At 39.1% G+C, this 16334-nt stretch overlaps 1 protein-coding gene across 3 annotated transcripts in view; it reads right to left on the bottom strand.

Annotated features, from left to right (window-relative positions):
- The window catches only part of VPS41 (VPS41, HOPS complex subunit), a 187427-nt gene that overhangs the window by 27654 nt on the left and 143439 nt on the right, over positions 1-16334 (bottom strand). For all 3 annotated transcript variants that reach the window (XR_003118549.1, XM_025379273.1, XM_025379272.1), the window contains exons 15-21: positions 15357-15418; positions 13401-13482; positions 11302-11394; positions 6210-6337; positions 4720-4864; positions 2469-2510; positions 2276-2326 (exon numbers count right to left, since the gene is read on the bottom strand). Coding sequence is in view for 2 of the 3 variants with exons in the window: in XM_025379273.1 (XP_025235058.1) it covers positions 2276-2326; positions 2469-2510; positions 4720-4864; positions 6210-6337; positions 11302-11394; positions 13401-13482; positions 15357-15418 (603 nt within the window). In the remaining variant the exon portion in view is untranslated. The remainder of the gene's footprint in view (positions 1-2275; positions 2327-2468; positions 2511-4719; positions 4865-6209; positions 6338-11301; positions 11395-13400; positions 13483-15356; positions 15419-16334) is intronic.

Raw genomic sequence — 16334 nt, 5'->3', positions numbered from 1 at the left:
AGGGAAAACCTCTAGGTGATGGAGAAGTGGAAAGGAAAACACTTTGGGAGAGCAAAGAATTCAGATACTTTCTCTAGAAGGGCCCAAAAATCTGACTCTGCCACGTACCAACTGTGACCTTAGGCAAGTCACTAATCTCTCTGAGACTCAGTTTATCTACAAAAATCTTATTGAGTTACTGTGACAATTAAAAGAGTTGCCATTACAAAATCACTCAGAACCAATGAACTTAGCAGACACCAAGCACTACAGAAATGTTAATGACAGCAATTGTCAATATCTTCACTGCCATCTGCTTTGGCTCAGAAGTAAAAAGATGAGTGGTCTTCCCAGATCATAAAAATTCTTTTATATAAAAGAGGGCAGAGTCCTAGGACAAGCGTATGTTCTTAAAAACTCAAGTAGTGGGCACTTAACTCATTCCCATACATTCTGCATCTCCTCGTTGCTGAGTCTTCAAATGAAATGCTGCCTAAACTGGTAACATCAAAAACAAAAATACAAAGTAAAAATCAAGAAGAATGCAGGTGTTGTGAAACAGTTTTCAAAACTGATTCCTTACCCTAGCTGTCTGAAAAAAAGTTAATCGACTTCAGAGGAAATCAGTAATTCACTTTCTCCTCACAGGCAAGATTAAGTCTATCAATACAGTCCTCAGAAGTCAGAAAACAATTCAATGTTTACCGAATATTAAACGTAAACAAAAACCCCACAATCTACTGAAGACAGGAAGACTTAATCACCAATCCCACAATGTGCATTAAACCTTGGCTGGCTGTTTCCAAGTGGATTGGTTTATCACAGACACAGAGCACCAGCCCACCCTGCAGCTGAGACTGTAAATGCGCTGATGTTTGTCATCGCTGTTGCATCTGGTCACAATGAGGCCTAACCATGGACACATGCACCTTAAGAAACCAATCCTCAGGCTTCCTGTTCACCTCTTCCTAAGGCAAAATGGAGTGGTACAAGCAGTAGACTGAACTCAAGTGTCAGGCCGAGGTCTAATGAACACCACCGCCAGTCCACTGGCACTGGGGTCAGTGTGTGAGTGGGGAAACGTAGTGCTGTTTCCCAGAATGCAAACAGGACAGGGAGGCTCTGTCACATGAATGCTGAGTCAAATTTATAGAGACAAGACATTGCCTGGCAGGGAAGATGAGCCATGTTACTGTGGGCTGTGCCACTACTTCACCATTGCACTGATTACACTGTCACACAGATAGCTACTGCCTGTAATCCTGTCTCGTGGCTTAAGTAGGTCAGAAATCACTGCTTTATAAACGCATTCCCAAGGTGGCTAGCAGTGTGGAGCCTTGCTTGGGGACACAGATAATCTTGAGATTTCCAATCATGAACAATGCAGCAATAGCATCTGAGCAAAAGAGAAATGCCTCTCATTCCCTTCCTGCAGTCTTCAAAAGCTTCAAAGCAGAAAAGTGACTTTTGAAAAAAATGCTCTATTCCCTAAGCCTCCTCCTAGGGCGCAATGAGATAGGCAGAGACACAGGTGCACTTATTGTATCTGATACCCATAGTCCTACTGATAGTCCCACAGTCCTTATGTCTGCTGAAGTTTTCTCTTGTGTAAGTTTTAAAGGACATATACAACAACTATTCCTGCTTTACGCTCATGATGATGCAATGCAGAGAATCGAAGTAGCCCCCCAAAGAAATTTAGAATAACAGGCCTGAATTGCACAACCACCAGTAGCACATAAGAAAAATGGAATTAGCTATTGTCATGGTGAGGGACAAAAGAAATGAGGCTCTGGCCTTTTATTGCCCTGTGGTCGTCCTGGATATGGAATGGTTGTCTGACATTTCCTTAGCAGGAGAACTTGGTACAGTATCAGCAGTGCCATACTGGCCTTTACTGTGATGTACACCATGGTTATATTTAATGGCAACTACGGACGGAGAGTGCTTACTCCTACACACAGCGTAACACAAAAACATTCATTATAGTTAAATATATAGCTATGTTATATATATTTATATTATAGTAATATAATAGATTGGTAACTTTTTTCCATCACAATTCAATTGTGGGTCAAAATTCAAGTGCCTGATCTACAATTAATCCCTGACCTTCTTGAATTCACAACATATGCTGCATTTTGGTAATTACAGAACATTGTTTGTGGTGAAACCTCCAACTGGAATATTAACCTCCTTGAAGAATTCACTCCAGTATCCTCCTCGTACCAATACTGAAAGGTGATTCACTCACTGGTCAATCAAAAGGGCAAAAGGAGGACACTGCCGTGCTCACCACATGCTGCAGCTCTGGTCTGTCTTCCAATTCTTCCACGACCTTTTTAATCTAGATAAAAAAGAAAAGTTTCAAGGTACAGTTATGAGGATAGAAAGACAGCTGCAAAATTATCTGATAAACTCTCTTCTTCACAGTTATAGGAATCCCAGATGTTCATCTGGTAACACATATAAAAACAAAGGACACTCACTGAAATTTTATCTTCATTGTCCAAAAGCATGTCAACAGCTTTCTGAAACATATAAAAAAAGCCACAGTCAATGAAATCTGTTATTTAAGAAGAGAAGACTAAACACAATGCAGTGTAGTTACCACCGTTCACAGGTGGAGGGCTTATTTTGTATACTTAAAGAGGCCCTTAGCTTTACAATGGCCCTTACGGAAAATGATATTTGTGAAGAAATGCATTTTCAAATGCATCTCAATCTGAAGTCTTTATGTTTTGCATACTACTAAAATGGTGCTTTGCTATAATTTACCAAATACAAAACATCTTGACTGCCCATATCCTAGCCCCCCACCCTCAATGTCTCGGATACTTTCACCCCTTCTCATGAGACTCTCAGTAGTTATGGAGAGCATCTCTTTACCGGTATATCAAGAAAATGAGCTTTTCTTCTGGCTACTTGAACCTTGACCTAGTCTCCCTATAAGACGCCACAGACAGAAGGAGCTGGCTTTATGAGAAGGGAATATAAGAGCCAGAAAGAGAATGAGATACTTGAAGTTTCATAATGACACAAAGCTTCTGAACGTTCAGAATTTACTTTAGCCACTTTTATCATTCGGGAAACACAAATTAGACAGTTTATGTCAAGAGGAAGAGGGAAAACAGCACACTAGACTGAGCCTCACACAGAACACCTGGGCCTTGTTCCAGACTCTGCGGCTACTTAGCTGTCTGCTCCAAATGTTACTTTTGTTCTCTGAAATACGAGGGTGTTGGAGTAGATTACCCCTAAGGTCTCCTCTAACCAGAAGACTGATTCCTTACATCTGGATCACATTCTCGAATAGCAATTAGTTTCAGTTCATTCATCTTTTTTCCACAGCTACATATGCAAAACGAGGCTCTGGAGAACAATGGAGGGGGGAGCATGAGGGGAGACTAGATATGAGGAAAATGTAATTAATTTTTACATAAGCATCTCATCCTCTGCTAGACAAGCAGAGCCTCTCTACCTGAACTTCCTTGGAGCTACATAATTCTTTGCAAATCTGTAGTCCCTAAAGACCTGACTCAGTATTTTAAAAAGGGCTAAAGCATCTTTGAGAAAAAAAGGTAGATCTAGCTTCTATCTAAATTAAGTTGGTGGAGATTAATATAGCACACAATATCTCTAAATACAGTACAATATAATTGAAAAATGCATTAATCCTTTTGGAGCCTTTAGGGTTCTACTTTTAGGTTTATCTAAAATTTCAATTTTTTGAATAAGAACACCATTTATAAACCTCATTATTTCTGTCATGAGTAATTGTAATTAGATGTTTTTTTTTTTGAGACGGAGTCTTGCTCTGTCGCCCAGACTGGAGTGCGGTAGTGCAATCTCGGCTCACTGCAAGCTCCGCCTTCTGGGTTCACATCATTCTCCTGCCTCAGCCTCCAGAGTAGCTGGGACTACAGGCACCTGCCACCATGCCCGGCTAATTTTTTGTGTTTTTAGTAGAGACGGGGTTTCACTGTGTTAGCCAGGATGGTCTCGATCTCCTGGCCTCGTGATCCGCCCACCTTGGTCTCCCAAAGTGCTGGGATTACAGGCGTGAGCCACCGCGCCTGACCATAATTAGATTTCTTTTACACACACACACACACACACACACACACACACACACACACACAGAGCTTGCATCACTTTGCAAGAGCCAATGTGCACTGTGGCTGGGTCCACTCATTAGGTTGCTTAAATTTGTTATTAGGTTATTCAAATTTGTCACACAATAAAATAACATATTCCACATGTCCTAGACATGAGCATCAACTCAAACCAGGGGAAATCCCACATGGTGGATACGTGAACACCAAGAAATAAAATAGTAATAAGCGGGTCAAGACAGACGTTCACTTAATTTTTAAATTTTTAAATTCTGGAACACAGGTTAGGAGGGAGAAATGAGTCAAAGTATATACCTGGTTTGTTTCTATCAATTATACGAATTGTTTTAGCAAGAAATTACTTTATATGCGCACACACACAACTTTAAAAGTTCTCTATCAAATTTGAACTGCTCTCACAGAATAACCACATTAAGCAAAGGATTCCTGAATGCCAAACAACTAAAATAACAACATCTAGTGAGGGTCAGAGGGTTCTAAAGATTGTCAGCATACAGCCAAATTATGTGATTCGTTCACCAATCCAGCATTTGATAGATATCTAAGTATTAAATACTTGAAATAGTAAAAATAATTGAGAGTACTAAAATAAAAAGCACATTACCTCTGAATCAAAATCCATTAATAAAACGATTTTATCCTTGATAGAACTGAAAAGATTATGCTTGTGGATCAACTGAAAAACGTCTTTATGTCTTAATGTTAAGTATATTTCTAGAGCATTGCCATAGTTCTTGTCATAGGTGTACCTGGTAATACAAATGTTTTACATTAATATTCATCAAGAGCTCTAATTAAAACACACACAGAGAGAATGGAAACACTCCTTTCGAGAGAAAAGTTAACTTTATTTAAAAAAAATTCCTTGGGATTTAACTATACATGACCAATAAGTGTTTCTTTCTCAGAACTTTGCCTCTCTTGTTGCCAAAATTTCAGAAAATTCACAATATTCAAGTAATAAAAATGGTCTTTATTGGGAGTCTCAGCCTCAAAAGATTTACAAACATCCATACAGCAAGGAAACTAGGATCCAGGATGAAGTTCTCATTTTGGTAAAAGAAACATACGTTCCAATTCTTACAAGCAGTATTCAGCTGACAAATGGCTAATATTCCAAAAGCTGATTTTAAAGGAGCTGTGTCTAACTGAAATGTGTTTTTCCATTGAAACAATGTTTTTCACATTAAGTCCCTAAGCCAGCTCTTGAAAGCTCACTGCACTGAAGCTGTACTGTTGGTCCATTACGAACGGTACTGCAGACTCTAAAGGGCATCTAACAGGACGTTTCCAAGAGAAAATGATCAGCATGTCAAATCAGAATGCCATAAACACAACCTCCTCTGTGGAAAATCCAATACAGTCCAGAGTTCTAGGTCATTTTGGTATACCTTTCTTGGTTTTGGGCAAAAGAAGAAAAAAGAAGAGAGAGGAGTGGTCTGAGGTGATGGGGGCACTGAGGAGAGGTGGATGCAGGGATGGTTGTCTTGGCTAGACCTGCAGTATACTTCTTGTTTCCCTAGATCGAAGGTACTTGAGAGCATATCTTATCTATGTATCATAAGCACCTCGCACAAAGTCTGCATCACTGAATGTGCCCAACAAATATGAAAAATATTAACCAAGCTGCCATTTTCTGAGCCCTGACTCAGGGTCAGGGGAGTGCACTTAGTCCTCTATTATGATATCTCTTTTAAAGCTTAAAATTATCCCATAAAGAATTGACATTTGAGAAATTAAATTAACTGACTTGAAGACCCTAGAAGAGCAAAATCCAGAGCTTCGCTCATTGGGAAACTGTTATGCTTGAGTGATGCAAGTTTTAACTTGGCACCCTTTTGTTTCCTAACCACTGCCTCTCCCAAGCGCTGCACGTTAGGGTTTCTCTTCTCTGGGAACTAGATTACATTGCAATTGTACAGTTTCACATATGTCCTTCTCTGCTACTCATTTGAGGTTTATGAAGGTTTTTACTAAGAGGGAATGTAGGAAATGGTATAAAATGCATCCTCTCTACTTATGTGCTAAATCTAAAGTACGAAAAACTTTTCAACATAGACTGATATGGAAAAAGAAACACTTAAGTATACTCACAATTCTGCCAGGGTTTTAAGTAAAGTCTTGTTCTGACTATCTTTCTTCAGATGATCCCGAACTGCTTGAACTATGACTGAATTGTTATACAGATCTCCAGGCCATTCTCGGATCAATGTGGCAAAACCCTAACCAAAGGTGAAAAACAGAAAGAGAACACTCATTCAACAGAATAATAGTTGTGATATTATGAAATATACATTTGGTCCTCCTTCTGTTTCCTGGCATATAACTCTTAAAATCCTTGGAGTCTCCAAAATGATGTCTTCTTCTATGCTAATGAGCTGACTGGTGGCTGGCAGCCCCTAGGTAACTCCAGGGTGGGGTTGGTCACAGAACAGACCAAGGCAGGATTAGAGGGTTGTAACTTTTCAGCCCTACCCTCACCCTTGCGCCACAACCTCCAAGGAGGGGAGAGGGGCTGAAGGTTACGCCGATCACCAATGGCCAATGATTTAAATCAATCATGTCTAAGTAATGAAGCTTCCGTTAAAACTCAAAAGGAGTGGCTTTGGAGAGCTCCCAAGAGCTCAACACCTGTAGGTTCCTGGAGGATGGTACACCCAAAGAGGGCCTGGAAGCTTCATGCCTCTTCCCACACACCTTGCCTAATGCATCTAATCCATTTGGCTGTTCATTTGTATCCTTTGCAATATTCTTTCTAATAAACCAGTAAATATAAGTAAAATGTTTCCCTGAGTTCTGTGAGCTGCTCTAGCAAATGAGTCAAATCTAAGGAGGTGGTAGTGGGAATACCAGTTTATAGCTGACCAGTCAGAAGTACAGGTAACAGCCTATAACTTGTGATTGGTGCATCTGAAGTGGGGGCAGTCTTATGGGCCTGAGCCCTCAGCCTGCAGGATCTGATGCTATCTTCATGTAGATAGTGTCAGAATTGAATTGAATTAGAGGACACCCAGCTGGTGTCCACAGAAGAACTAATTGCTTTCTTAGTTTGTAGCAGAAAAATCCACACATTTGGTCACAGAAGTGTTGTGTTGTGAGAGTATAGCATGAGAAACTGAGTTTGGTTTCTCCTAAATTCTCAAAACAAACCAAACAATTTAAACCATCCCTAAAAGTATTCACTTTTAGTCACATAACAGCCCAAACAATTATATGATTAAAGGTTTCTTCAATAAACATTTCATCAATTTTCAGACTATGGGTTTGGGTGTAGTGAAGAGTTGCAGGGAATATTATTGTACAATAAATCTCCATTTAGCATTCCTGGGAGGCAGGTTGTGCCATCTTCTTCGGTCCTTAGTTTTACGGAATGTACAACTAAGAAAGGTATCCTGTTCCTTCTATAAAGTCTCACTGCATGGACAAGAGTTTAGGTTGGACTTGCTCTATCCCCATTCTGGACTAACTGTAACATTTGGATGACAGCTTTAACATCTTACAGATATTACCCAAGTCAGCTACATTCCCCATCACCAAGAGTCCTCTAATGCACTTAGGCCTGGGCTGCTGGGTGCGACTGGTTAGGCAGTTGTGCACTGTATAGCCAGCACAACTGTACGAGGCAGCCTGCTTGGGACAGGGCTGCTCCCACAATGAAACTGTCCAGCACTCTATACCTTTAACAAGTCACCATCTTGGTCCTCCTTCCACTCTGGCTTCTAATGCCAGTTTTATGTTGGAATTTGGGACTTTGGCTCAAGTCTTATCCCCTGGCTCTTATTCTGGCTATTTCTAGATCTCAAATTTTGTGGTTCCCTGATTTGATCCTGTTTCCTCCCGGAGCTGATTCTGGGCCAGTATCTTGCTCAGTCTCTACTCCCTGATTCCTGACTTTAGCCCTCATGTTTTATAACTCAAAATATGGTGGAGCAGTTTACTTACTGATCCCTGACAACGTTTAGAACAAAAACATATCCGTAAGGCAGTAAAGAGAATTTAAAATGTCCACCTTATTAAATGTGAAAGGAAAATAAATTCTCAGGACCCCCAACTCCCTAGGCCAAAGGGAAAGTTAAGGGAACTGAGTCATGCAAAAACTGCCTTCCTTTTGTTCCCAGAGAGCTGTCATTTCACATGCTTCTTTTATTCATGTCAAAGGTAGATCTACTGAGCAAGAGATGAATGCATAATTGACTTTTTCCCCACCTCTCTCTTTTTACATATAAAATGTAGATTCCCTGAGCGAATCAGAGCATCACTGGTATGTGACCACGTGCCTCACTGCCTACTCTCCCCCTATGTATTTATTTATTTGTTTTTAAAATTTCCTCCTTCTCTTCCTGCTTGCTCTTTCCCCTTTACATTTTGAAGTCCTCAACACTCTCTCTGGAAAAAGCACAGGACACAGGCCCTGTTTCTTTTCCCCAAGTATGTCCCTAACCTTGGCAAAATAAACCTTTAAATCAATTGAGATCTGCCTTGGTCACTTTTTGGTTTATATAAAAAAAGGTACATTATTACTATTAAATAACTCCATTAATACTTTAATGAACTACTGTGAATTTGTTTAAATAATATTTAGAAATGAAAACAGCGTGAAGTTGCTTCTGTAATGCATCAGGATTTGGTAAGAAAATCGCAAAAGAATCAGTAATATAGTTTTCATTAAAGTTCTACCCAATTTCTATCAAAGTAACCCCTGGAAGGGTGGCAAGAGACCAGAACAAAAGACCACATATTTTCCATTTAGATTGCAACCTTCTTATATATTAACATGATTGAAATTTTACTTCAGAAATTTGGGGAATGGATTCAATCAGAACATTAAAATGTTTGTAGAACCAAAATAATATTTCAGATCAAGGTTCTTTCTTTTCTTCCTTCTCTTTGTTTCCCTTTCCTTGTCCTTCCTTCCTTCCCTTCGTTTCCCTTTCCTTGTCCTTCCTTCCTTCCCTTCTTTCCTTCCTTTTCTTTCTCTCTCTCTCCCTCTTTCTTTGTCTTTCTCTTTTTTTTTTTTTTTTTTTGAGGTGGACTCTTGCTCTGTCACCCAGGCTGGAGTGCAGTGGTGCGATCTTGGCTCACTGCAACCTCTGCCTTCCGGGCTCAAGTGATTCTCCTGCTTCAGTCTCCCGAGTAGCTAGGACTACAGGTGCATGCCACCATGCCTAGCTAACTTTTGTATTTCTTTTTTAGTAGAGATGGGGTTTCACCATGTTGGCCAGGATGGTCTCCATCTCCTGACCTTGTGATCTGCCCGCCTCAGCCTCCCACAGCCTCCCAAAGTGCTGGGATTACAGGTGTGAGCCACCACACCCGGCCTCTTTCCTTTTTGTGAGAAAGGGTCTCACTCTGTCACCCAAGCTGGAGTGCAGTAGCATGATCACAGCTCACTGCAGCCTCATCCTCCGAACCTCCCACCTCAGCCTCCTGAATAGCTGAGAATACAGGTATATGTCACGGCACTCACCTAATTTGTAGTTTTTTGTAGAGACAGGTCTCACTATGTTACCCAGGCTGGTCTTGAACTCCTGGGCTCAAGCCATCCTCCCACCTTGGCCTCTCAAAGTGCTGGGATTACAGATGTAAGCCACTGTGACAGCCCTGTTTTCTTAAGACTACATAAGATAAAATAGTCTGAAAAGATTTCTACCCCAATACCAGCAGCTCACAGTAGCCTCTAGACTATTCATAACAATGCTCAGGGAAAGAAGAAAGTTTGGCTCCATTTTTTTCTTTTCACTATCATGCAAGGGCCTCATGGTGCTGCCAACTTCAAACACAAAATAAGACAAAATGACCAAACATCTTGTGTGATAAAAGCATGATGACCCCACCATAAACTGAAATAAACATCTATCATATTTCATGTCAGGCGTCTCTCTGTTTAACTGGCTTTGTGTACCCTTGAATAAATGTGCTACCCCAAAAATATTTATAAAATCTATCCTGTGGCCATTATTATTAATTAGAGGACACAGGTACTAGGGACCTGTTATGATTGAATGAGCAAAGTTATAGAAAACCTCAGTGCCTATTATAGTAAGTAAAAGTCTAGAAAGTACTCATGAAACGAAATGCCATAGAAATCATCCCATTTTTAACATACTTACACATTTGTCGTTAATATTAAACAAAGCTTAACTGTTTAATATAACTCTGCTGGGTTGTAAATTAATAGGCAAAGCTACAGGCATTATGACTAGAAACCCCATAAAAAGAAGTCATGAAGCACCTTTACCTCCAATACTACTTCAAATCTTTTTAGGGAGAAAAAAAAAAATTGACAAGTCAATATTCCAGAGAAGTACAGTTTGTTTTTTGTAATCCGACCTTCAGTGCTCTGCTTAGCAACACAAAATTTCTCTCCACATATGTGATCAAAAGTGTTGTTAGGGAACACAGCTATTTAAATGATTATGTGACAATTTAATTCAAAATTAAATATTAAGCTGAGAATAAGGGAAGGTAAAATATGAATTATTTATAAGAGCTTATGAAAATAAAAACAAATTATTTACAACCTCCTTAATAGTACTGACCAGACAGACATCCTAAAACATTCATGAGAAAACATCTACAATCTCTAAGGTTAAGTCATGCTTGTTTCTTTCCATCTCAGTAAAAAGTGTTCTAGATATGAAATCAACAGGATAACCTTGATGATACAGGATTTTTAAAAGTTTCATGAAAAAGTAAGAGTTCAATCATGTGCAAGAACTGTAACAGAATCATAAAAACAATAAATTTTTTTAAATGCTTAAATTACATTACTTTAAAAATAGGAAAATTATAATATACTTTAGCATTTGTAAAGAAAGTTTGCACTCTTCTCCATCATTTTCACAGAACACTCATAATTCTCTTTCTTCTGGGATGATATCAAAGATGGAACAGCAGCTGCTATTGTATTTATGAAATCCACAAAATAGTACTTAGCTCTTTTTCTTTAGTTCTAGAAAGAAGGTAACTTTAAGGAATTCCTTAAAATGCACAAGGACTAAGTGTTTTCACTGTCTACATAAACGTGAGTTATCACTGGAGTTTCTCTAGCTCAGTCTCACCTGCCACATGCAAACTACAAATCTGTTTGTTTCCTTTACAGACATCGCTCCACTGTATTCCTTTCTAGATTTCCTAACACTTCCCATCGAGAACAAGTAAATATGACCACATCACAATACCATACCTCATAATCACTCTCCAAAAATTCATGTAAGATCATTTCATAGATAAGTGGTTTCAGAACTGGATCACCTCTTGGCAAATAAGGACTAATAGCCTAGGTAAGGAAAAGGAAAAAAAAATCCTTTAAAAAATGGCAAAACAAAACTGCATTCCATTTATGCAGAAAACATAAAGTATATTTTTACTTTAAAAATGTGAGGCAATACAGTACTCTGAAAAAAATGTTCTGAAGAGGATTTAAATGAACACTACTTTCTAACAACAAATTATAATATATTTTCAAAAGTATATACATGTATGAATGAACTTAAAAGTTGCCTGTTAATCTTCATCTCTCTGTTCTTCCTGATGAGTTAATAGAAATCTAAATAGGAGGGATAAAGTCACAGAGATGAAAAAAGTCAACTTCTTAAGTAATCGAGGAGTATAGGTAATCTATTCATCTTTCTTTCCTTCAACTGGAGTTTATCAACCTTTACCAATGCATAATCATCTTTTGAAATTAGGAAAAATACATCTTGTGGTCTTCAGATATTTTCAGTGCTGTTTTAAAAGTCCATTTCCAAATACTGTCACTATAATGCCCTACGATCCAATCATCAATGCTTTATACTGGGGACAGACAGAGAGGGTCACGATCCCCAAGGAGCTCACAAGTCCTAGAAGAAAGATATGCAGACAATTAAACAGACAATAACTGTATTGTGTGGTAAGTGTTACAAGAGAAGGGTTGGCATAGTGCTGCAGCAGCAGAGGAGAACCTTGCCTACTAAAGCCCCGGGTTTCTCAGGAAAAAATAAGAGAGGGGCAGGACACCTGGCAGGGGGAATAGCATGAGCAAAGGCGCAGAACCATGAACATGCATCTGTGTGCAGGGAGGTCAGAGGGGCCCAGAGATACGACATGGCATCACTGAAGGGAGATGTGGCTGGAGAGGAAGGGGAGGTGGGATCATGAGAGGAATTCCGATTTTATTCTATAGGCAGGAGGGAAGCAACAGGCATTAGGGAAGTGAGAGTCAAGACTTATTTTTTATGCAGATAACTCTGGGGTAGGGCTGCCCACAGATCTATCAGAAGGCATTTGCAATGGCTCAGACAAGAATGAAGGCAATGGTACCACAAGGGAAGAGAAGAGACCTGACTGGTATTGACATGATAAAACTGACAAGAAGTGGAGATTAAACAGAATGAGGAGGGGTGTAATATGTTCTAATCAAGAACAGTGGCTTTGTGCCCTGGGGAATGGGTATATTGTGTATCATAAACACAGACTAAATGGAAAAGGACTGAATTTGGGAAGGAAATGGATTTATATTAACTTGAATTATCATTATCAGCAGTATATACAAGGAGAAATGCCCACGACATGATATTCAAAAAAGAGGTCCAAGTTACACAGCTGTTAAAGTAAACAGGGAGGCAGGACTGGATAAAGTCCTCCAGAACAGCCCAATAAATCCAATGAGAAGTGTAACATTTACAGGGCAGACAGAGGAGGAGTCACACGGTTGACAAGCTGAGTAACTGGGAATTTTTAAAGCATATTTATAACTCCAAGGGAGCATTCAAAAGGTCCACAAATACTGAACATGTTTTAAATGTTTAAAACAAACATAAGAATAGTTTATTGATTGATTAGGATGTTGTGCACCAAGTTGAAAGATTTAAAAAAAGAAACACCAAAATTATTCATTAGAGCTAGGTGGTCAATTTTTTCCATCTTTCAGCATGTAAAATATTATTTGAAAAATACATTAATTATTCAGTAAATCTAAAAAAAAGTCTTACGCTTTATAACCTACTGGATGAGATTCCACCTATTTCAAAAGTCATTAAAAAGAGCATGAAAACTTCGTCTAAACACAGAACTGGAAAGAAATAAGTGAACACATTGTATATGTAATATAATCTTATATATATGTATATTTTTTACACCAGGCTTATATTTTGAAACTGATCTCTAAAAGTTTGATTTTTCTTTCCATCTAAGATAATAATCACTTCCCAATAAAGAGCTGAGTTCTATTATCTTTGTTTCCATTGCAATATTAATATACTACTTGCAGAAACTGAGAGTTAAAAATAAGGCTTTGCTTACCTTAAGCTGTCCAATTTCTTTAAATTTATAAACTTCATATTCCCAGAGTGCTGCATTTTTCCCAAGAATTTTCTGGCATTTGCTGGCAGTAAAAACATCCCAGGGAGAAAGAAAGCAAAAACAAAACAAAACAAAACAAAAACAAAAACAAAAAGAGAGACAGAATAAATGGACATTTTCCCCAGAGGTTTAGAGAAATCTCTCTTCTCAGAGTTTTGATGAATTTCTACCTCAAGTAGCAATGAACATAAAGGTATTACTGTTACTCATTTGGCTGCATACATAAGTTAACACAACTTATAAAAGTTAATATAAAAAGCTTATAAATAAAGATGAATTATTTTCAGAAACTACAACTAGGGGTTTTCCCAACTATCTGCCTGTTCTAAGTTTCCCATTTATCCAGATGAGCACTGCTGGTTTCGGGGGACCTTTCTTGCCTTGAAGAAAACTCGTCATACCCCAAAGTGCCAGATCCTTTCTGAATGGCTTTAAATTATGCACTACAAAATCAGACTTCAGAAAATTAGAATCCTATCCTACTATATAATCTGGAGGACTGATTATGTATGAATGAAACCTTACTTTACATATCAAAGAAACACATTTTCTTAAATAACCTCAGGGGACCAGAAGCAGGTTTGAGGCCACTCTTCCAGGGCTGCCATGCAGTCACGCAGTGGGCACTGCCCAGTTCCAGTGGGAACCACTCACACAGACGTGCACACCACTGCATAACGTTTACGTGTTCTGCCCATCACAGACCTCTGCGACCCAGGATGCTGTGGTCTGGTCACTTCTATTTAATTGTCATCCTCTGGTTGGGAAAATTTTCTTTGAATCATAAACTGAGGCACTTTGTTCTGGACTATCTTCCAAGGATGCTTACAAAGCAAACAGCTCTAGAAATGAGAGGATACAAATAGTGTCTCCCTCCAGAGGAAAGGGAAGGTTTCTTACTGCCCAGTACAATCAAGGTAAAATGATGTCTTCTGGGACGAAGGGCAGGCAGGGAGATAGGCTTTGGCCATGTCCCCACCAAAATCTCATCTTGAATTGTAGTTAGCATTAATCCCCACATGTCATGGGAGGGACCAGGTGGAGAAAACCGAATCATGGGGACAGTTTCCTCCATTCTGTTTTCATGATAGTGAGTTAGTTCTCCCAAGTTCTGATGGTATTATAAGGGGCTTCCTCCTTCATTGGGCTCTCGTTCTTCTCCTTCCTGCCTGCCTTGTGAAGGACACATTTGCTTCTTCTTCTGCCATGATTGTAAGTTTTCTGATTGTAAGTAATCCCTAGCCATGCTGAACTGTGACTCAATTAAACCTCTTTCCTTTATAAATTACCCAGTATTGAGTATGTCTTTACTAACAGCGTGAGAATGTACTAATACATGGGGTTCCTGGTCACTAGAAAAGATTCAGATACCCTAAGCTCAGGGGTTCTCTCCCGTATCACAGCCCACTGTATGGGCAGGATCTGCATGTCCACCCTCTGTTGCATTGTGGGAATTGGGGCTTGGGGACTGGGGCAAATGTTGACACTCTGGTTGACTGCTATTGTTGTAGTAGTACCTTGGCTGGTACTATTGCTCAGAAAGTCCTTTAGATCTGCCCCGAGAGTCTCTTGTCTTCTGCCAGCAACCAGGGAAATGACAAGCTAACTTGTTAGATGTAAATAGGTAAAATCTGAGACCCTTCATGGTTCTTGATACCTTTCTCATTAAGTAATGAGAAAAACAATTCTCCTCTGGTAAAAATGAAATAGTTGGGAAAATAATATACCTGAAATCATTAATATTCAAAAATTATAGTTCAAAAGTAATATTCAAAAATTACTCTTGTTAGAAAGATGTACAAAAATAAAATGTCAACTGCAAAGAATGGCTTATTTGTATTGTTAGCAATGCTCAATTCTATTTATATTAAAAATAATTGAAAATGCCATCATTACCGTGCTGCTATGTCATAGTCTCCTCTCTCCACCAGGTGATTTATATATGCCAAGCCAATATCCTAGGGAAAGTCAAATGAAGAAATGTCAAAATTTAACCGGAATAACTAAAAAGTTCAGTCTCAGTTTCTGCACACAGCACAACATTAGGATCCTATTGGCACTACTGACTATAACCTGTTTATACTATTATCTTGCTTTATGTAATTATGCTTGCTTCTTAAGCATATTCATATTTAAATGTATTTGTATTTTCATACATTTTAGAATTCACAGGTCAGGTCACTAAAAAAAGTAAATAATGTTAGTATTTTAAAGCTTCCTAATCTGCCCCCTTTAAGAGATTTTTTCATAAAGGTGGTATTCGATATTAGAAACATGATCCAACAGTTCCACATTGTCAATGGATATAAAATTGTTTCCTGTGTCTTCATCTGTAGAATGCAAGTTACCTGCTTCTTCTACCCCAAGTCTGAAAAGATGGTATAAGAAAAATGAAACAGGCCGGGCGCGGTGGCTCACGCCTGTAATCCCAGCACTTTGGGAGGCCGAGGCGGGCGGATCACGAGGTCAGGAGATCGAGACCATCCTGGCTAACATGGTGAAACCCCGTCTCTACTAAAAATGCAAAAAATTAGCCGGGCGAAGCGGCGGGCGCCTGTAGTCCCAGCTACTCAGGAGGCTGAGGCAGGAGAATGGCGTGAACCCGGGAGGCGGAGCTTGCAGTGAGCCGAGATCGCGCCACTGCACTCCAGCCTGGGCGACTAAGCGAGACTCTGTCTCAAAAAAAAAAAAAAAAAAAAAAAAAAAAGAAAAATGAAATAATGACTATCATATTAAAGGGAAATAGGAAATATTAAAGTTGATACTGAAGTAAAACTGAACTCTGAAAAACCTGTGATTCAAACCTATCTGTTTACAGGAGAAGAAACTGGGCTGAAAGCAGGGAAGTGACTGGCTTCAGAGTATTCATGTTTA

Source organism: Theropithecus gelada, chromosome 3 (genome assembly GCF_003255815.1).
Source record: "Theropithecus gelada isolate Dixy chromosome 3, Tgel_1.0, whole genome shotgun sequence".
Lineage (NCBI taxonomy): Eukaryota > Metazoa > Chordata > Mammalia > Primates > Cercopithecidae > Theropithecus > Theropithecus gelada.
Note: the sequence above shows the minus strand (reverse complement) of the source record. Positions and strands in the feature narration are given on the sequence as shown.